This window comes from Entelurus aequoreus, linkage group LG02 (assembly GCF_033978785.1).
Source record: "Entelurus aequoreus isolate RoL-2023_Sb linkage group LG02, RoL_Eaeq_v1.1, whole genome shotgun sequence".
NCBI classification, from domain to species: domain Eukaryota; kingdom Metazoa; phylum Chordata; class Actinopteri; order Syngnathiformes; family Syngnathidae; genus Entelurus; species Entelurus aequoreus.
Genome location: NC_084732.1, coordinates 8,696,248 through 8,720,488, shown reverse-complemented (window position 1 = coordinate 8,720,488; position 24,241 = coordinate 8,696,248). Strand labels below are relative to the sequence as shown.

Genomic DNA, 24,241 nt, shown 5'->3' with positions numbered 1-24,241 from the left:
CAGTCCGTAAGCACACATGATTGTATTTATTTATGTAAAAAAAAAAAAAAAAATTTTTTTTTTAAATACACCCCTTCACCCCCTCCACCGGTCCGTGGGACAAATTTTCAAGCGTTGACCGGTCCGCAGCTACAAAAAGGTTGGGGACCACTGCTTTAGGGGCTTCGTATCAAAAAAATCATAGTATGAGAATATTTTTTCGAATCTATTATTAATAAAAAATAGTAATAAGTGGAAGAGAAATTCTGCATTTATGATGACATTTATAAGTAGAAAAGGTTAAGTTACGGTAACAAAGTTTGACCAAAAGAGGTCAATTTCATCAAATAAAGCCATGATATGGCAAGAAAATAAGTTGTGACTGTAAAACAAGATACATATTTGTTATGTACATTCCAAATATGGGATTATTTTTCATAATAATAAAAAACTAACAAGTAATGTGGCAAGAATAAATGAGTCATATCTGCAGAAAAAAAGGTTTTGAAAGGAAAGCCAGAACAACATCAAGTCATACATTATTAACATGACCTCCAGTCAAGGTCAATATAATCAGACGAGTGTAGAAAAAAGTGCTTTAATGTGAGTGTTCTTTTCCCTGATAAAGTCAACATGTCATCAATAATATCTTCATTGGAATCAACAACAAACAAGTGAGTACATCAAACGTGTGGCGCCGTCGTGTGGCCGGAAAGGAAACAACAACAACAACAACAACAACAACACAAGCTCTTCTACTTTGTAAACACACGAAGGCAGGAAGTGTGAAATGGTTCCAACGTGATCCTCCCAAAGTGGATCAATAAATACAAGATATTCAATAAAGATGGAACAAAGTGGGCCATTCACAAATACTGTTGAAGAAAACTAAAACGTGGAACAAAAGAGCAAAACAGCTGAAATGTAACCAACAAAAAGTTGCAATGTTGACTATGAAGGCTGCTCTTTTCTTTAAACATAATAATGAATCAAAATCAATGCTATGAATTATTGACACATTCAAGACTTCACATCAAATATTACACTTTGACATATTTTGGGGGAATAAATTGCATATTTTGTGTGGTTGCCATATACAAAATAATAGTTTCTCTGGCAAAAAAGGCATAAAACTTAAAAAAACAATTAAAAAATTATTAAAAACTTATAATCCACAAATATATCTGAAGTTGATCTAGGAACTTTATCGTTGAAAATGAAAAATACAATTATTAACTATAATTATTAATTAATAAACTATTTTTTGACAAAAAGGGCATGAAACAAAAACCAAAACAAAGCCGATTTTTTTAAATTAAAAGTTAAAATCAACATAGATCTGAAGTTGATATAAAAACTTAATCATTGAAAATAAATACAATTATTAATTATTGTTAATTACTAAATTAATTATTATTATTAATTAATAAACTACTTTTTGACAAAAAGGGCAAGAAACAAAGAAAAGAAAAACAATTAAAAAAATGATAAAAATGTATAATCCACAAATAGATCTGAAGTTGATCTAGGAACTTAATCGTTGAAGATAAAAAATACAATTATTAATTATTATTATTAATTAATAACATTTTTTTGTGACAAAAATGCCATGAAACAAAAAACAAAAACAAGAAGAAAAAAATTACTAAAACTTAAAATCGATACATAGATCTGAAGTTGATATAAAAACTTAATCATTGAAAATAAATACAATTATTAATTATTGTTAATTACTAAATTAATTATTATTATTAATTAATAAACTACTTTTTGACAAAAAGGGCAAGAAACAAAGAAAAAAAAAACAATCAAAAAATGATAAAAACGTATAATCCACAAATAGATCTGAAGTTGATCTAGGAACTTAATCGTTGAAAATAAAAAACACAATTATTAATTATTATTATTAATTAATAACAATTTTTTTTGACAAAAATGCCATGAAACAAAAAACAAAAAAAAGAAGAAAAAAATTACTAAAACTTAAAATCGACACATAGATCTGAAGTTGATATAAAAACTTAATCATTAAAAATAAATACAATTATTAATTATTATTCATTACTAAATTAATTATTATTATTAATTAATAAACTACTTTTTGACAAAAAGGGCAAGAAACAAAGAAAAAATAAATAAATAAAAAAATGATAAAAAATCTATAATCCACAAATAGATCTGAAGTTGATCCAGGAACTTAATCGTTGAAGATAAAAAACACAATTATTAATTATTATTATTAATTAATAAAATTTTTTTTGACAAAAATGCCATGAAACAAAAAACAAAAAAAAGAAGAAAAAAAGCACTAAAACTTAAAATCGACACATAGATCTGAAGTTGATATAAAAACTTAATCATTAAAAATAAATACAATTATTAATTATTATTCATTACTAAATTAATTATTATTATTAATTAATTAAAGTACTTTTTGACAAAAAGGGAATGAAACAAACATTAAAAACATTAAAACAATGATAAAAACTTATAATCCACAGATAGATCTGAAGTTGATCTAGGAACTTAATAGATGAAAATAAAAAATACAATTATTAATTATTATTATTCATTATTAAATTATTTATTATTATTATTAATAAACTCTTTTTTGACAAAAAGACCATGAAACAACAACAAAAAACCATGAAATGATTAAAACTTAAAATCAACACATAGATCTGAAGTTGATCCAAAAACTTAATCATTGAAAATAAATACAATTATTAATTATTATTCATTACTAAATTAATTATTATTATTAATTAATAAACTACTTTATTCATTAATTATACAAAAAGAAAAGGTAAAAAAATGATACCAATTTATAATCCACAGATAGATCTGAAGTTGATCTAGGAACTTAATATTTGAAAATAAAAAATATAAATATACATTTTTATTATTAATTATTACATTATTCATTATTATTATTAATAAACTTTTTTTTTTTTTTTACAAAAAGACCATGAAACAACAAAAAACAAACATGAAAAAAATGATTAAAACTTAAAATTGACACGTAGATCTGAAGTTGATCTAAAAACTTAATCATTAAAAATAAATACAATTATTAATTATTATTCATTACTAAATTAATTATTATTATTAATTAATAAACTACTTTTAGACAAAAATGACGTGAAACAAAAAAAAATAAAAAAAAATTAAAAAAAGGATGAAAACTTATAATCCACAGATAGATCTGAAGTTGATCTAGGAACTTAATAGTTGAAAATAAAAAATACACTTATTAATTATTATTATTCATTATTAAATTATTCATTATTATTATTAATAAACTATTTTTGACAAAAAGACCATGAAACAACAAAAGAAACCATGAAATGATTAAAACTTAAAATCAACACATAGATCTGAAGTTGATCTAAAAACTTAATCATCGAAAATAAATACAATTATTAATTATTATTAATTACTAAATTTATTATTATTATTAATTAATAAAATACGTTATTAATTAATTATACAAAAAGAAAAGGTAAAAAAATGATAACAATTTATAATCCACAGAAAAATCTGAAGTTGATCTAGGAACTTAATATTTGAAAATAAAAAATATAAATATAAATTTTTATTATTAATTATTACATTATTCATTGTTATTATTAATAAACCATTTTTTGACAAAAAGACCATGAAACAACAAAAAAGAAACATGAAAAAAATTATTAAAACTTAAAATCGACACGTAGATCTGAAGTTGATCTAAAAACTTAATCATTAAAAATAAAAATAAAAATAAATTATTATTCATGAATAAATTTATTATTATTATTAATTAATAAACTACTTTTAGACAAAAATGACGTGAAAGAAAAAAAATTAAAAAAAGGATAAAAATGTATAATCCACAGATAGATCTGAAGTTGATCCAGGAACTTAATAGTTGAAAATAAAAATACAATTATTAATTATTATTATTCATTATTACATTATTTATTATTATTATTATCAATAAACAATTTTTTGACAAAAAAAACATGAAAAAAATGATTACAACTTAAAATCGACACGTAGATCTGAAGTTAATCTAAAAACTTAATCATTCAAAATAAAAATTAATTATTATTCATTACCAAATTTATTATTATTATTAATTAATAAACTACTTTTAGACAAAAATGACGTGAAACAAAAAAAAATAAAAAAAGGATAAAAATGTATAATCCACAGATAGATCTGAAGTTGATCTAGGAACTTAATAGTTGAAAATAAAAAATACAATTATTAATTATTATTATTAATTATTACATTATTTATTATTATTATTATTAATAAACTATTTTTTGACAAAAAAACCATGAAAAAAATGATTACAACTTAAAATCGACACGTAGATCTGAAGTTGATCTAAAGACTTAATCATTCAAAATAAAAATAAAAATGAATTATTATTCATTACTAAATTAATTATTATTATTAATTAATAAACTACTTTTAGACAAAAATGACGTGAAACAAAAAAAAATAAAAAAAGGATAAAAATGTATAATCCACAGATAGATCTGAAGTTGATCTAGGAACTTAATAGTTGAAAATAAAAAATACAATTATTAATTATTATTATTAATTATTACATTATTTATTATTATTAATAAACTATTTTTTGACAAAAAAACATGAAAAAAATGATTACAACTTAAAATCGACACGTAGATCTGAAGTTGATCTAAAGACTTAATCATTCAAAATTAAAAAAAAAAAAAAATATTATTCATTACTAAATTAATTATTATTATTAATTAATAAACTACTTTTAGACAAAAATGACGTGAAACAAAAAAAAAATAAAAAAAGGATAAAAATGTATAATCCACAGATAGATCTGAAGTTGATCTAGGAACTTAATAGTTGAAAATAAAAAATACAATTATTAATTATTATTATTAATTATTACATTATTTATTATTATTATTATTAATAAACTATTTTTTGACAAAAAAACATGAAAAAAATGATTACAACTTAAAATTGACACAGATCTGAAGTTGATCTAAAGACTTAATCATTCAAAATTTAAAAAAATATTAATTATTATTCATTACTAAATTAATTATTATTATTAATTAATAAACTACTTTTAGACAAAAATTACGTGAAACAAAAAAAAATAAAAAAAGGATAAAAATGTATAATCCACAGATAGATCTGAAGTTGATCTAGGAACTTAATAGTTGAAAATAAAAAATACAATTAGTAATTATAATTATTAATCATTACATTATTTATTATTATTATCATTAATAAACTATTTTTTGACAAAAAAACATGAAAAAAATGATTAAAACTTAAAATCGACACGTAGATCTGAAGTTGATCTAAAAACTTAATCATTCAAAATAAAAAAAAAATTAATTATTATTCATTACTAAATTAATTTTTATTATTAATTAATAAACTACTTTTAGACAAAAATGACGTGTAACAAAAAAAAATTAAAAAAGGAAAAAAATTTATAATCCACAGATAGATCTGAAGTTGATCTAGGAACTTAATAGTTGAAAATAAAAAATACAATTATTAATTATTATTATTAATTATTACATTATTTATTATTATTATTATTAATAAACTATTTTTTGACAAAAAAACATGAAAAAAATGATTACAACTTAAAATTGACACATAGATCTGAAGTTGATCTAAAGACTTAATCATTCAAAATAAAAAAAAATATTATTATTCATTACTAAATTAATTATTATTATTAATTAATAAACTACTTTTAGACAAAAATGGCGTGAAACAAAAAAATATTAAAAAAGGATAAAAATGTATAATCCACAGATAGATCTGAAGTTGATCTAGGAACTTAATAGTTGAAAATAAAAAATACAATTATTAATTATTATTATTAATCATTACATTATGTATTATTATTATCATTAATAAACTATTTTTTGACAAAAAAAACATGAAAAAAATGATTACAACTTAAAGACTTAAGCGTTGAAAAGAATAAAAATATACATATTAAGACTTATCACACTTACTTTTATGAGTGGGGCCCTTTTGGATCTCCAAACATTTTAGTGGGATTTTTTTTTTTTTTAAACGGTCATTGCTCAAAAATAATAATAAATACAAATCAATATCGTGTATGAATTATTGACATATTAGAGGTTCCAATTACACTTTTTTGTATTTTTAGATTGCATATTTTGTGTGTTTGCCATAAAAAAAACACCAAGGTTTTAAGAAAAAACATTAAAAAACAACAACAATAAAGCAACTTTATATCGTAAACCTGACGTTTATCTAGAGCAGGGGTCACCAACCTTTTTGAAAGCAAGAGCTACTTCTTGGGTAGTGATTAATGCGAAGGGCTACCAGTTTGATACACACTTCAATAAATTGCCAGAAATAGCCAATTTGCTCAATTTACCTTTAACTCTATGTTATTATTAATAATTAATGATATTTACACTTAATTAATCGGTTTAAAAGAGGAGAAAACATGAAAAAAATGACAATTAATTTTGAAACATAGTTTATCTTCAATTTCGACTCTTTAAAATTAAAAATTCAACCGAAAAAAAGAAGAGAAAAACTAGCTAATTCGAATCTTTTTTGAAAAAATTAAAAAAATAATTTATGGAACATTATTAGTAATTTTTCCTGATTAAGATTAATTTTAGAATTTTGATGACATGTTTTGAAAAGGTTAAAATCCAATCTACACTTTGTTAGAATATATAACAAATTGGACCAAACAAAGACAAATCATTATTTCTTCTACATTTTCCAGAACAAAAATTTTAAAAGAAATTCAAAAGACTTTGAAATAAGATTTAAATTTGATTCTACAGATTTTCTAGATTTGCCAGAATAATTTTTTTGAATTTTAATCATAATAAGTTTGAAGAAATATTTCACAAATATTCTTCGTCGAAAAAACCGAAGCTAAAATGAAAAATTAACTTAACATTTATTTATTATTCTTTACAATAAAAATTTTTTTTTACTTGAACATTGATTTAAATTGTCAGGAAAGAAGAGGAAAGAATTTAAAAGGTAAAAAGGTAAATGTGTTTAAAAATCCTAAAATCATTTTTAAGGTTGTATTTTTTCTCTAAAATTGTCTTTCTGAAAGTTATATGAAGCAAAGTAAAAAAAATTATGAATTTATTTAAACAAGTGAAGACCAAGTCTTTAATAATAATAATAATAATAATACCTGGGATTTATATAGCGCTTTTCTAAGTACCCAAAGTCGCTTTACATGTTAAAAACCCATCATTAATCTTTAAAATATTTTCTTGGATTTTCAAATTCTATTTGAGTTTTGTCTCTCTTAGAATTAAAAATGTCGGGCAAAGCGAGACCAGCTTGCTAGTAAATAAATACAATTTAAAAAATAGAGGCAGCTCACTGGTAAGTGCTGCTATTTGAGCTATTTTTAGAACAGGCCAGCGGGCTACTCATCTGGTCCTTACGGGCTACCTGGTGCCCGCGGGCACCGCGTTGGTGACCCCTGGTCTAGAGATTAAAGTGTTGAATCAAATATATATTTATATTTATAAATAAATGACTTATTTTGAACATTTCCATGACTGACACCCTTCCAGATCCCCGGGACCAAAAGTCCAGAGGGGAGACGTAAAAGTAACTTTAAAAAAGTACATTTTTGTATTGCTTTTGAAAATGACAAATATGAAAATGATTGTGGCCCTCAGTGGAAAAAGTTTGGACACCCCTGCACTAGCACCGCCCACTGTCCCTAATGTTGTGGCCAGGTCAAAGTGCAGGTGCAGGTCAAAGTGCGTGTGATTGGCTGCCAGAGTTTGCGGCCGCCAGCAGTGAAGAGAAGAGAGAGTCTGGCCTTCTGGACAGAACATCTGGACTGTCCAACTCTGCCACCTGGAGCACGTGTGGCAGCATCAGTGTACTGCAGCGTGTGTGTGTGTGTGTGTGTGTGTGTGTGTGTGTGTGTGTGTGTGTGTGTGTGTGTGTGTGTGTGTGTGTGTGTGTGTGTGTGTGTGTGTCACCTTGCCGTGCTCCATGACCAGGATGCGGTGTGCCTGCATGACAGTGTGGATGCGGTGTGCGATGGTGAGCACCGTGCAGTCCCTGAAGGCATCACTGATGGTGGTCTGGATCAGAGCGTCCGTCTGAGCGTCGATGGAAGCTGTGGCCTCGTCCAGGAGGATGATCTGTGGGGAGGGCAAAGGTCACGTGGGGGGTGGTAATGATCTGCAGGGAGGGCAAAGGTCACGTGGGGGGTTGGTAATATATATATATATATATATATATATATATATATATATATATAGATGCGTGTACGAAGGAGTCTGTTAAGCTAGAACTAGCCAGCGCCAGGCTGGATAATCCCTGCACACATAGCAATTCTTCTAGAATAATATACAACTCACATAATGTTCTTTCTGCGTCAGAGGTGGACATGCATTTTACTGAGGTGGCAAACAATCTAAAAATTCCTATCATATCAATTCCTAGATATGGTCGAAATTATTTAAAGTGCACTATGCATAATAAACGTAACATTATTAATATTGCTACTACGGATACTTTCAACAAAAACTCCTCAAAACAGCCCACTACCTATAATATGGGCTTTTTAAACATAAGGTCATTGTCTTCCAAAACGTTATTAGTTAATGAAGTCATCAGAGACAACAATCTTGATGTCGTTGGTCTAGCCGAGACCTGGCTCAAACCTGACGAATTTTTTGCGCTGGGTGAGGCGTCTCCTCCTGGCTATGCGGGAACGCATATTGCCCGCCCCATTAAAAGGGGTGGGGGTGTTGCACTAATATACAACAAAAACTTTAGCCTTACCTCGGACCTAAATAATAAATATAACTCGTTTGAGGTGCTTACTGTGAGGTTTGTCACACCGCTGCCTCTGCACCTGGCTGTCATCTACCGGCCCCCTGGGCCCTATTCGGACTTTATCAATGAATTTTCAGAGTTTGTTGCTGATCTAGTGACGCACGCCGACAATATAATCATAATGGGAGACTTTAACATCCATATGAATACCCCATCGGACCCTCCATGCGTGGCGCTCCAGACTATAATTGATAGCTGTGGTCTTACACAAATAATAAATGAACCCACGCATCGCAACGGTAATACGATAGATCTAGTGCTTGTCAGGGGTGTCACCACCTCTAAAGTTACGATACTCCCGTACACTAAAGTAATGTCCGATCATTACCTTATAAAATTCGAAGTTCTGACTCATTGTCAACAAACTAATAATAATAATAATAACTGCTATAGCAGCCGCAACATTAATACTGCCACAACGACGACTCTTACTGACCTACTGCCTTCAGTAATGGCACCATTCCCAAATTATGTGGGCTCTATTGATAACCTCACTAACAGCTTTAACGACGCCCTGCGCGACACCATTGATAATGTAGCACCGCTAAAGCTAAAAAGGGCCCCTAAAAGGCGTACCCCATGGTTTACAGAAGAAACTAAAGCCCAGAAATTATCATGTAGAAAGCTGGAACGCAAATGGCGTGCGACTAAACTTGAGGTTTTCCATCAAGCATGGAGTGATAGTTTAATAACTTATAAACGCATGCTTACCTCAGCTAAAGCTAAATATTACTCAAATCTCATCCACCTCAACAAAAATGATCCTAAATTTTTGTTTAGTACAGTAGCATCGCTAACCCAACAAGGGACTCCTCCCAGTAGCTCCACCCACTCAGCAGATGACTTTATGAATTTCTTTAATAAGAAAATTGAAGTCATTAGAAAAGAGATTAAAGACAATGCATCTCAGCTACAACTGGGTTCTATTAACACAAATATGACTGTATATACGACGGACGTTGCCCTCCAAAATAGTTTCTCTCTCTTTGATGAAATAACATTGGAGGAATTGTTAAAATGTGTAAATGGGACAAAACAAACAACATGTTTACTTGACCCAATTCCTGGGAAACTTATCAAGGAGCTTTTTGTTTTATTAGGTCCATCAGTGTTAAATATTATAAACCTATCACTTTCCTCTGGTACTGTTCCTCTAGCATTCAAAAAAGCGGTTATTCATCCTCTACTCAAAAGACCTAACCTCGATCCTGACCTCATGGTAAACTACCGGCCGGTGTCCCACCTACCGTTTATCTCGAAAATTCTCGAAAAAATTGTCGCACAGCAGCTAAATGAACACTTAGTGACTAACAATCTCTGTGAACCTTTTCAATCCGGTTTCAGGGCAAATCACTCTACGGAGACAGCCCTCGCAAAAATGACTAATGATCTATTGCTAACGATGGATTCTGATGCGTCATCTATGTTGCTGCTTCTTGATCTTAGCGCCGCTTTCGATACTGTTGATCATAATATTTTATTAGAGCGTATCAAAACGCGTATTGGTATGTCAGACTTAGCCTTGTCTTGGTTTAACTCTTATCTTACTGACAGGATGCAGTGTGTCTCCCATAACAATGTGACCTCGGACTATGTTAAGGTAACGTGCGGAGTTCCCCAGGGTTCAGTTCTTGGCCCTGCACTCTTTAGTATTTACATGCTGCCGCTGGGTGACATCATACGCAAGTACGGTGTTAGCTTTCACTGTTATGCTGATGACACTCAACTCTACATGCCCCTAAAGCTGACCAACACGCCGGATTGTAGTCAGCTGGAGGCGTGTCTTAATGAAATTAAACAATGGATGTCCGCTAACTTTTTGCAACTCAACGCTAAGAAAACGGAAATGCTGATTATCGGTCCTGCTCAACACCAACATCTATTTAATAATACCACCTTAACATTTGACAACCAAACAATTAAACAAGGAGACTCGGTAAAGAATCTGGGTATTATCTTCCACCCAACTCTCTCGTTTGAGTCACACATTAAGAGTGTTACTAAAACGGCCTTCTTTCATCTCCGTAATATCGCTAAAATTCGTTCCATCTTGTCCACTAGCGACGCTGAGATCATTATTCATGCGTTCGTTACGTCTCGTCTCGATTACTGTAACGTTTTATTTTCGGGTCTCCCTATGTCTAGCATTAAAAGATTACAGTTGGTACAAAATGCGGCTGCTAGACTTTTGACAAAAACAAGAAAGTTTGATCATATTACGCCTATACTGGCTCACTTGCACTGGCTTCCTGTGCACCTAAGATGCGACTTTAAGGTTTTACTACTTACGTATAAAATACTACACGGTCAAGCTCCAGCCTATCTTGCAGATTGTATTGTACCATATGTCCCGGCAAGAAATCTGCGTTCAAATAACTCCGGCTTATTAGTGATTCCCAGAGCCCAAAAAAAGTCTGCGGGCTATAGAGCGTTTTCTATTCGGGCTCCAATACTATGGAATGCCCTCCCGGTAAAAGTTAGAGATGCTACCTCAGTAGAAGCATTTAAGTCTCATCTTAAAACTCATTTGTATACTCTAGCCTTTAAATAGACTCCCTTTTTAGACCAGTTGATCTGCCGTTTCTTTTCTTTTCTTTTCTACTCTGCTCCGGGGTGGACCGCTAGCCTGTCCATCAGATGGGGACATCTCTACGCTGCTGACCCGTCTCCGCTCGGGATGGTTCCTGCTGGCCCCACCATGGACTGGACTTTCGCTGATGTGTTGGACTTTCACAATATTATGTCAGACCCACTCGACACCGAGGATGTCGTTGTGGCTTGTACAGCCCTTTGAGACACTTGTGATTTAGGGCTATATAAATAAACATTGATTGATTGATTGATTGATTGATAATGATCTGTGGGGAGGGCAAAGGTCACGTGGGGGGTGGTAATGATCTGCAGGGAGGGCAAAGGTCACGTGGGGGGTGGTAATGATCTGCAGGGAGGGCAAAGGTCACGTGGGGGGTGGTAATGATCTGCAGGGAGGGCAAAGGTCACGTAGGGGGTGGTACACGTTGAGGACTGGAGGGAACTCAACCATGTCACACACACACACTCATATATATATATGTCATCATCAACTATTATGGGATGTCAACATCAACTATTATGGGATGTCAACATCAACTATTTTGGGACGTCAACATCAACTATTATGGGATGTCAACGTCAACTATTATGGGACGTCAACATCAACTATTATGGGATGTCAACGTCAACTATTATGGGATGTCAACATCAACTATTATGGGATGTCAACGTCAACTATTATGGGATGTCAACATCAAGTATTTATTTATACATCCATCTGTCTGTCTATTTATCCAGCCACACATCCACTATCATCCATTGACTTTTGTTTATCTGACCATCCATTCAAGCATCCATCCATTATCATCTGTCATCCATCCACTATCATCTAGCCATTATATTCTATCATCCATCCATCCATCCACTATCATCTGTCATCCATCCACTATCATCTAGCCATTATATTCTATCATCCATCCATCCATCCACTATCCTGCATGCATGAGCACGGCCACTCTACCAACCGAGCTATACCGCCCCAAGTTCCGGCGTGTTACCTTGGAGTTGCGCAACAGTGCTCGGGCCATGCACATCAACTGTCGCTCGCCCACTGAGAAGTTCTCCCCGTTCTCACACACCTGCGCCTCGAGCTGTCCGTCCAGTCTGGAGATCTGTGCACACAAACCACAGACAGACTTCAAGGCAACTTTTCTTACCTCCTGTTACCTTTCTTCTGTGTTTGGGGGTCGCAATAAGTGCCGGAAATGAGAAATCAAAGGCAAGGCGGAGATGTTTATAAAATAAACCCCCACATCTGTGGTCCCCTCCAAGGTTTCTCATTGTTCCCATCAGGTTGAAGTTTTTCTTGCGAGTCGTTGTGGCTTGTGCAGCCCTTTGAGACATTTGTGATTAAGGGCTATATAAGTCAACTTTGATTGATAATTGTATTTATTTATTTATTTTATGTATTTATTCTCTTTATTTCTATATTTATTATTGTTTTATTTATGCGTATATTATTAATGTATTTTATTATTTTTAAAGGTATTTAATTATTTTTATGTTTTAATTATATATTTTATGTATTTATTATAATTTTTTGAATTATTGAATGCATTTATGTACTTTAAATTTGTTTATTTTTGATGTTTAACGTTTTAGTCATTTATAATTTGTTTTACTCACTAAATAACTTCTTTTTGTAATTGTATTTATTTTTTAAAATTTATATTGTTATGTATTTGTTATTTTTATACCGCTATTTATTATTGTTTTACTCATTTTTATTTTATGTATATTTTTTTTTTACATTTTAATAACAACAATATTTTATTATTATTTTATGTTTAACGATATATTTTATTAATTTGTTATTTGAATTTATGATAATTTTCTGAATGAATTAATTAGTACATTTTTGTATTCTAATTAAAAATGTATTTGGCAATGTTTTTTTTAATTAATTTTTAATTGTTTGTATTTTATTTGTTTGACTCACGAAATACTTTATTTTTGTAAGCATATTTATGTATTTTTGTGTTTATAGTTATGTATTTGTTTTCTCTATATCTCTATTTATTATTGTTTCATTCATTTTTATTTTATTTATGTATTTATTTTTTTTAAATTTCAATACAAACTTTAAATTTTTATGTTCAACTCTATAATTCTTTATTTATTATTTAAATTTATTATTATAATTTTCAAAATTAATTAATTAGTACACTTTTGTATTCTAATTAAACATTTATTTGGTAATGTTTTTTTAATTAATTTTTAATTGTTTGTATTTTATTTGTTTGACTCACGAAATAAGACCCCAAAAGGGACAAGCGGTAGAAAATGTATTTATTTTTTAAATTTTAATAAAAACTTTAAATTTTTTATGTTTAACTGTATAATTTCTTTATTTATTATTATAATTTTCTGAATTAATTAATTAGTACATTAAAAAAGTAAAAACAATTTTTATTTGTTAATGTTTTTTTAAATCAATTTTAATTGTTTGTACTTGATTTGTTTGCACCTTTTCATGTTTGATACGTTTCCTTTCTTCTCTAAGAGCCTCTGCAACACGCCATGGTGTATTTCTCACCGTCCAGTCATGTGACGCGGCCATGACTCACCATATCCTTCATGTAGGTCCTCTCCAGGGCCGTCCACAGGTCCTGGTCGCTGCGCGTGCCGAAGGGGTCCAGGTTGTACCTGCGGGCGCACGCGGGCGGTCAGCAGGCGCTCACAAACCAAGATGTCCGCCGCAGCTGACCTGACGGTGCCGATGAAGAGCACGGGGTCCTGAGGGATGATGGACAGTTTGCTGCGCAGATCCTGCAGGCCCACGTGGGAGATGTCCACTCCGTCGATCAGGATGCGTCCTGCTGCCGGCTCCACCAGCCTGAACAGGGACACGCCTAAGGAGGACTTCCCTGCAGCAACAAGCACGGAGGACATGTCGGAGCTTCCCAGGGACACCGCGGTCTCGGACCTCACCAGAACCCGTCCTTCCCACGATGCCCAGCTTCTCTCCGGCTCGCACCAGGAAGTCCAGCCCGTGGAGGACGACGGGCGTGTTGTGCCGGTACCTCATCTGGTAGTCCTGGAAGGAGATGGCCCCGTTCTTGGGCCAGTCCCCCGGGACCTCAGAGTCCTGGAGGTGTCTGGGGGCCTCGGACGTACAACCCTGCACACACCAGACTGCTCAGAACCTGACATCCACCACTGGAAGGTCCCACCCATCCTGACCGTGATGTACTCCTGCAGACGCTCCACAGAGTTGAACCTGGCCTCCACCTCCGTGGCCTGCCTCACCACGTACTGCAGCATGCCCGTCAGCTGCAAACACACCATGCCCGTCAGCCGCAAACACACCAGGGAGCTCATCCTCCTACCTGGATGGTGTAGGACAGGGCCAGGCCCTTCAAGGTGGGACTGATGTGCTCCTACCTGGATGGTGTAGGACAGGGCCAGGTCCTTCAAGGTGGGACTGATGTGCTCCTACCTGGATGGTGTAGGACAGGGCCAGGCCCTTCAAGGCGGGACTGATGTGCTCCTACCTGGATGGTGTAGGACAGGGCCAGGCCCTTCAAGGCGGGACTGATGTGCTCCTACCTGGATGGTGTAGGACAGGGCCAGGCCCTTCAAGGCGGGACTGATGTGCTCCTACCTGGATGGTGTAGGACAGGGCCAGGCCCTTCAAGGCAGGACTGATGTGCTCGTTGCTGGTGAGGACGGCGAAGAGCGAGACCAGCAGGGTGAGGGATGCCGCCATGACGTCCAGCCTGAAGGCCAGCCAGCGCGTCCCCGAGATGAAGAGCAGGAAGTGGTTGGAGTTGATGTCGTTGAGGGACTTGAAGCTGCCACAGCGGGAAGGAAGCAAGAAGACACATCTTGTCATGAAATCATCAGCAGCAGCAATACACCTTCTTCTTCTTCTTCTTCTCTGTGGACTCATTCAAACACCATGACATCATCACTTTTACTTCACCATGACATCATCACTTTTACTTCACCATGACATCACTTTTATTACACCATGACATCATCACTTGTACGTGATCATGACATTCTCACTTTTACTTCATCATGACATCACTTTTACTTCACCATGACATCATCACTTTTACTTCACCATGACATCATCACTTTTACTTCACAATGACATCATCACTTTTACTTCACCACGACATCACTTTTACTTCATCATGACATCATCACTTGTACGTGATCATGACATCATCACTTTTACTTCACCATGACATTCTCACTTTTACTTCACCTGCACGTCATGACATCATCACTCTTTAATTCACCTGCACGTCATGACATCATCACTCTTTACTTCACCTGCACGTCATGACATCATCACTCTTTAATTCACCTGCACGTCATGACATCATCACTCTTTACTTCACCTGCACATCATCACTCTTCACTTCACCTGCGCGCCATGACATCATCACTCTTTACTTCACCTGCACACCATGACACCATCACTCTTTACCTCACCTGCACACCATGACATCATCACTCTTCACTTCCCCTGCACACCATGACATCATCACTCTTCACTTCCCCTGCACACCATGACATCATCACTCTTCACTTCCCCTGCACACCATGACATCATCACTCTTTACTTCACCTGCACACCATGACACCATCACTCTTTACCTCACCTGCACACCATGACATCATCACTCTTCACTTCCCCTGCACACCATGACATCATCACTCTTCACTTCCCCTGCACACCATGACATCATCACTCTTCACTTCCCCTGCACACCATGACATCATCACTCTTTACTTCACCTGCACGTCATGACATCATCACTCTTTACTTCACCTGCACACCACGACACCATCACTCTTCACTTCACCTGCACACCATGACACCATCACTCTTTACTTCACCTGCACACCATGACATCATCACTCTTTACTTCACCTGCACACCACGACACCATCACTCTTCACTTCACCTGCACACCATGACACCATCACTCTTCACTTCACCTGCACACCATGACATCATCACTCTTTACTTCACCTGCACATCATGACACCATCACTCTTTACTTCACCTGCACACCACGACACCATCACTCTTCACTTCACCTGCACACCATGACACCATCACTCTTCACTTCACCTGCACACCATGACATCATCACTCTTTACTTCACCTGCACACCATGACATCATCACTCTTCACTTCACCTGCACACCATGACACCATCACTCTTTACTTCACCTGCACACCATGACATCATCACTCTTTACTTCACCTGCACGTCATGACATCATCACTCTTTACTTCACCTGCACATCATCACTCTTTACTTCACCTGCACACCATGACATCATCACTCTTCACTTCACCTGCACACCATGACATCATCACTCTTTACTTCACCTGCACGTCATGACATCATCACTCTTTACTTCACCTGCACATCATCACTCTTTACTTCACCTGCACACCATGACATCATCACTCTTTACTTCACCTGCACACCATGACATCATCACTCTTTACTTCACCTGCACACCATGACATCATCACTCTTTACTTCACCTGCACACCATGACATCATCACTCTTCACTTCACCTGCACACCATGACATCATCACTCTTTACTTCACCTGCACACCATGACATCATCACTCTTCACTTCACCTGCACACCATGACACCATCACTCTTTACTTCACCTGCACGTCATGACATCATCACTCTTTACTTCACCTGCACACCATGACACCATCACTCTTCACTTCACCTGCACACCATGACATCATCACTCTTTACTTCACCTGCACACCATGACATCATCACTCTTTACTTTACCTGCACACCATGACATCATCACTCTTACTTCACCAATGCACACCATGACACCATCACTCTTCACTTCACCTGCACACCATGACATCATCACTCTTACTTCACCAGTGCACACCATGACACCATCACTCTTACTTCACCTGCACACCATGACATCATCACTCTTCACTTCACCTGCACACCATGACATCATCACTTTCACTTCACCTGCACACCATGACATCATCACTCTTTACTGCACCTGCACACCATGACATCATCACTCTTTACTTCACCTGCACACCATGACATCATCACTCTTTACTTCACCTGCACGTCATGACATCATCACTCTTTACTTCACCTGCACATCATCACTCTTTACTTCACCTGCACACCATGACATCATCACTCTTCACTTCACCTGCACACCATGACATCATCACTCTTTACTTCACCTGCACGTCATGACATCATCACTCTTTACTTCACCTGCACATCATCACTCTTTACTTCACCTGCACACCATGACATCATCACTCTTTACTTCACCTGCACACCATGACATCATCACTCTTTACTTCACCTGCACACCATGACATCATCACTCTTTACTTCACCTGCACACCATGACATCATAACTCTTCACTTCACCTGCACACCATGACATCATCACTCTTTACTTCACCTGCACACCATGACATCATCACTCTTCACTTCACCTGCACACCATGACACCATCACTCTTTACTTCACCTGCACGTCATGACATCATCACTCTTTACTTCACCTGCACATCATCACTCTTTACTTCACCTGCACACCATGACATCATCACTCTTTACTTCACCTGCACACCATGACATCATCACTCTTTACTTTACCTGCACACCATGACATCATCACTCTTACTTCACCAATGCACACCATGACACCATCACTCTTCACTTCACCTGCACACCATGACATCATCACTCTTACTTCACCAGTGCACACCATGACACCATCACTCTTACTTCACCTGCACACCATGACATCATCACTCTTCACTTCACCTGCACACCATGACATCATCACTTTCACTTCACCTGCACACCATGACATCATCACTCTTTACTGCACCTGCACACCATGACATCATCACTCTTTACTTCACCTGCACACCATGACATCATCACTCTTTACTTCACCTGCACACCATGACATCATCACTCTTCACTTCACCTGCACACCATGACACCATCACTCTTACTTCACCTGCACACCATGACATCATCACTCTTACTTCACCTGCACATCATCACTCTTACTTCACCTGCACACCATGACACCATCACTTTTACTTCACCTGCACAAACTGCAAGCGTGGAGCACACATGTCAAGTTAACTTTCAGTTTCGATCTCCGTCAAGGCAACCTAGGTGGACGCTATGGACAATTTGGAAGATGCGTTCAAGGTACCCTGAAGCTGCCACCAATGAGTAGAGGATGCAGAGCTAAATTGGACTAAATTGCAAACTGGACAACATCTCGGAGACGCCGTCGGCTCTGCATAGCGAAGTACGATGAATGTGAAAACCAGAAAAGTTGACATGTATTTTCGCTCGCTCGTTAGAGAGAACTCCTTCCCCGTCTCTGGCGTGTGATTTCTTACAGCTGGACGTGCTTGTCCCTCATGGCGAAGGCGTGGATGGTGCTGAGGCCCTGCAGGGTGGAGGTGGTGAGGGAGATGCACGGCGAGCGGCTGACGTTCTCCATCTTCTTCATCTGGCGAATGCTCTTCTGGGAGATGCTGCGAGAGCGGCGAGGAACATGTCAGAGCGTTTTTCCCCCGCCCCGGCACGGGCACGGCGGGCGACTGACAAGAGCATGAGGGCGAACAGGAGCCCCATGACCGCCACGGCGAGCAGCATGGCGGGGAAGACGGTGGAGACGACGACCACGGTGCAGGCCACCAGCAGGGCGAACTGCAGGAAGGGGTCCATGTGGAGCGGCAGCACGCTGTCCACCTCGTCCTGGTCCTTGGAGAAGCGGTTGAGGACGCGACCCGTGGGTGTGGTGTCGAAGAAGCTCATGGGGCTGGCCATGATCTGGAAAGTAGGCGGAGTCTGAGTTAGCATGTCACACCAACCATCCATGCACGTAAACTGATACTTTTTTCCTACGCTTTAAACCCTGCGGCTTATAAAACGGTGCGGCTAATTTGCCGTGATGCTAACAGTTTAAAACAACAACAACAACAAGCAAAGACACTGAAAAGGTGTGTAATTGATTGTGCCGTGGCGCCATCTTCTGGACGAGTTCGCTCCATTTAGTGCCCTTCCGTCTTCTGGCCGTCCATGGCGTTTCTACTCGTGTGGATTCTCCATTCACACCAACCATCCATGCACGTAAACTGATACTTTTTTCCTACGCTTTAAACCCTGCGGCTTATAAAACGGTGCGGCTAATTTGCCGTGATGCTAATAGTTTAAAACAACAACAACAACAACAACGACAAGCAAAGACACTGAAAAGGTGTGTAATTGATTGTGCCGTGGCGCCATCTTCTGGACGAGTTCGCTCCATTTAGTGCCGTTCCGTCTTCTAGCCGTCCATAGCGTTTCTACTCGTGTGGATTCTCCATTCGTCACTCCGAGCCACGTTTGTAAGTTTTACAATACAACTACAACAATTCTTACTTACTAAAGCGTCCCGTGTGTCTGTGGAACGCTCTCCCTGACCACCTGAGGGCACCACAGACTGTGGATGCTTTTAAAAAAAGGCTTAAAAGCCCTTCTTTTTAAAAAAAGAAGATATATGCATACTGCTCAATATAAAGTGCTATTTTACAAATAAAATCTATTATTATTATTATGTTTGATGTCCGTAGGAGTGTTTTCATGCATATTTGAACATGCTATCGTATATTAGCGAAGATGCTAACACGTTTTCGAGTGTCCGAGTTGGTATTATTAACTTACAATTTGCGTTCTTTTTGCATTGTTTCACTTTCACAAACTTCTCCGTAAATTCACCAAAACGTCACCGTGGATTTATTGAGTCTGTTGAGCTGATTGGAGAGCTAGCTTGCGCAAGCTAGCAGGTCCATGACCATGACTTCTGTTTTGTTTGATCGACCGTTTTACTGCCTTGCTACAGACACCCTTTGGAAACAATTAAGGTACGTAAATAAATATTTACAGTACATTTATGTGTAAATAACTAATTTCACAACCTCTTGACTTCTGTTTTGTTTGATCGGCTGTTTTACTGCCTTGTCGCAGACACCTTTTGGAAACAATTAAGGTATGTAAATAAATATTTACGAACATTTATGTGTAAATAACTCATTTTACAACCTCATGACTTCTGTTTTGTTAGAGTGGCCGTTTTACTGCCTTGTTACAGGCACCCTTTGGAAACAATTAAGGTATGTAAATAAATATTTACAGAACATTTCTGTGTAAATAACTAATTTCACAGCCTCACGACTTCTGTTTTGTTTGATCGACCGTTTTACTGCCTTGTCGCAGACACCCTTTGGAAACAATTAAGGTATGTAAATAAATATTTACAGAACATTTCTGTGTAAATAACTCATTTCACAGCCTCGTGACTTCTGTTTTGTTTGATCGGCCGTTTTACTGCCTTGCTACAGACACCCTTTGGAAACAATTAAGGTATGTAAATAAACATTTACAGTACATTTATGTGTAAATAACTCATTTCACAACCTCATGACTTCTGTTTTGTTTGATCGGCCGTTTTACTGCCTTGTCGCAGACACCCTTTGGAAACAATTAAGGTATGTAAATAAATATTTACAGTACATTTATGTGTAAATAACTCATTTCACAGCCTCATGACTTCTGTTTTGTTTGATCGGCCGTTTTACTGCCTTGCTACAGACACCCTTTGGAAACAATTAAGGTAATGTAAATAAATATTTACGAACATTTATGTGTAAATAACTCATTTTACAACCTCATGACTTCTGTTTTGTTAGAGTGGCCGTTTTACTGCCTTGTCACAGACACCCTTTGGAAACAATTAAGGTATGTAAATAAATATTTAAGAACATTTATGTGTAAATAACTAATTTCACAACCTCATGACTTCTGTTTTGTTTGATCGGCCGTTTTACTGCCCTGTTACAGATACCCTTTGGAAACAATTAAGGTATGTAAATAAATATTTACAGAACATTTTTGTGTAAATAACTAATTTCACAACCTCGTGACTTCTGTTTTGTTAGAGTGGCCGTTTTACTGCCTTGTCGCAGACACCCTTTGGAAACAATTAAGGTATGTAAATAAATATTTACAGTACATTTATGTGTAAATAACTCATATCACAACCTATATATCTGCGACTTATGGTCTGGCGCGGCTAATATATGGGAAAATAAATAGTGGGCGGGGCTTATAAAGCAATGCGCTCTGTAGTCCGAATAACAACAGTATTATTTTCTCCGGTTTGAATGGCGCCGTGAAGTACCGAGTGCGGGAGAGAGAGTGGAGAAGAATGCGCACATAGGCCAAGTTAACTTTCAGTTTTGATCCTTGCCAGGCAAGACGGAGAAAAAGCACGAGAGGCGGGCGACCATTTTAGCGATAGCGCCGTACTTTCGCCGGTGTCGCTATTGTTCGTACTTCCTCCTTTTGCGGGATGAACGGCCAATCAGCTGTCATAATTCCAGAAGGTCTTAGAATTATGGGGTGTGGGCGGAGTCCCGACGGTACCTTCTTCAACATGGTGTCGTGGAAGGTGCAGGCGGCGTTCAAGGTGACGCGCGTGTAGATGAAGCACTTGACGAGGGCCAGCGTCACCATGACGACCACCATCATGCCGTAGACCAGCTGGTAGAAGTGCAAGTCCGGGTTCTTGGAGATGTCTCCCCGGTCTGATGTGGTCTTGTTGTCGGACTGCAAAGGACAGCTGATGAGAGGTTTGGGACCTGAGCTACTAGAAGACCTTCCTGTTTCTGTAATATTGATATGTTTTCTCCTAAAATTATTACTTTTTTTATGTAAAATGATTACTTTTTAATGCAAAGTGGTATATAAAATTCTGACTTTTATCACAATATTGCCAATTTTTTTGGGGTTCTTGTGAAATAGTGTCATTTTTGTAGTCAAATTACGACTTTTGTCATCATTTTGCCAGGTAAAATTTCCGATTGTTATTATAAGGTCGCCGACATTTTGAAGTTTTCTTATAAAATTCGGACTTTTCTCGAGTAAAATTATGACTTTTTTCATAAAATTTTAAGCTTTTCTTGTAAAATTGGGAACAATCTCTCATATTCTTTCTGTAATATTGCCATATTTTCTCCTAAAATTATTACTTTTTTTATGTAAAATTATTACTTTTTAATGCAAAGTGGTATATAAAATTCTGACTTTTATCACAATATTGCCAATTTTTTTGTGGTTCTTGTGAAATAGTGACATTTTTATAGTCAAATTACGACTTTTGTCATCATTTTGCCAGGTAAAATTTCCGATTATTATTATAACGTCGCCGACATTTTGAAGTTTTCTTATAAAATTCGGACTTTTGTCGAGTAAAATTATGACTTTTTTCATAAAATTTTAAGCTTTTCTTGTAAGATTGCGACTGTTATTGAGTAAAATTCCAACTTTTATCATAACATTGCACAAATGCTCAGTTTTTCTTGTAAAATTTGGACTTGCGTTGAGTAAAATGACAACTTTTATTATAAAACTGCCAAAATTCTAAGTTTTTCTTGTGGAAATTCCAACTCATTTTTCACAACAAGCTTTTTTATATGTGCATAGTATGTATATATTATTAATGTTGTAAATACACTTCTTTATACATCTAGAAAGGCTGGTCCTAAACAGGGAGGCATTTTCCGGAGGTCTCAAGAAGGTAACAAACACAAGAGAGTGTGCGTGTGTGTGTGTGTGTGTTCTTGTATTTCTACCCTTCTTGAGACATGAACAAGGCAAAGTATACAACATATGAAATAACAAGTGTGCGTAAGAAATGGAAATGCGCCCACTTTGGCCAAAATTAATTAAACTAAATAAATAAATATGTATATAGAGACATACTGTAGTAACTTGAAGTAAATAATGAAAATTAAAAACCAATTACATACAAAAATTAACTAAAAGCAGTCTTTTTTTTTTTTTTTTACAATGTGTCGACTTTTCTTATAAAATTGTGAACAATCTCTCATATTCTTTCTGTTTCTGTAATATTGTCATATTTTCTCGTAAAATTATTACTTTTTTTTATGTAAAATTATTACTTTTTAATGCAAAGTGGTATATAAAATTCTGACTTTTATCACAATATTGCCAATTTTTTTGTGGTCCTTGTGAAATAGTGTCATTTTTATAGTCAAATTACGACTTTTGTCTTAATTTCCCAGATAAAATTTCCGATTATTATTATTATAACGTCGCCAACATTTTGAAGTTTTCTTATAGAATTCGGACTTTTCTCGAGTAAAATTATGACTTTTTTCATAAAATTTCAAGCTTTTCTTGTAAAATTGGGAACAATCTCTCATATTCTTTCTGTTTCTGTAATATTGCAATATTTTCTCGTAAAATTATTACTTTTTTTATGTAAAATTATTACTTTTGAATGCAAAGTGGTATATAAAATTCTGACTTTTATCACAATATTGCCAATTTTTTTGTGGTTCTTGTGAAATAGTGACATTTTTATAGTCAAATTACGACTTGTCATCATTTTGCCGGGTAAAATTTCCGATTGTTATAATAACGTCGCCGACATTTTGAAGTTTTCTTATAAAATTCGGACTTTTCTCGAGTAAAATTATGACTTTTGTCTTAATTTCCCAGATAAAATTTCCGATGATTATTATAACGTCGCCAACATTTTGAAGTTTTCTTATAAAATTCGGACTTTTCTCGAGTAAAATTATGACTTTTTTCATAAAATTTCAAGCTTTTCTTGTAAAATTGGGAACAATCTCTCATATTCTTTCTGTTTCTGTAATATTGCAATATTTTCTCGTAAAATTATTACTTTTTTTATGTAAAAT

The 24,241-nt window shown here is 35.3% G+C and overlaps 1 protein-coding gene across 1 annotated transcript in view; it reads right to left on the bottom strand.

Annotated features, from left to right (window-relative positions):
- Positions 1–7,758: 7,758 nt before the first annotated feature.
- Positions 7,759–24,241, bottom strand: part of LOC133665357 (ATP-binding cassette sub-family C member 12-like) — a 47,623-nt gene continuing 31,140 nt past the window's right edge. Inside the window, exons 20-30 of the mRNA XM_062070646.1 lie at positions 21,939–22,121; positions 19,078–19,304; positions 18,869–19,006; positions 15,053–15,242; positions 14,632–14,721; positions 14,380–14,569; positions 14,156–14,315; positions 14,016–14,094; positions 12,447–12,560; positions 7,992–8,156; positions 7,759–7,863 (exon numbers count right to left, since the gene is read on the bottom strand). Coding sequence (XP_061926630.1) covers positions 7,759–7,863; positions 7,992–8,156; positions 12,447–12,560; positions 14,016–14,094; positions 14,156–14,315; positions 14,380–14,569; positions 14,632–14,721; positions 15,053–15,242; positions 18,869–19,006; positions 19,078–19,304; positions 21,939–22,121 — 1,641 coding nt within the window. The remainder of the gene's footprint in view (positions 7,864–7,991; positions 8,157–12,446; positions 12,561–14,015; positions 14,095–14,155; positions 14,316–14,379; positions 14,570–14,631; positions 14,722–15,052; positions 15,243–18,868; positions 19,007–19,077; positions 19,305–21,938; positions 22,122–24,241) is intronic.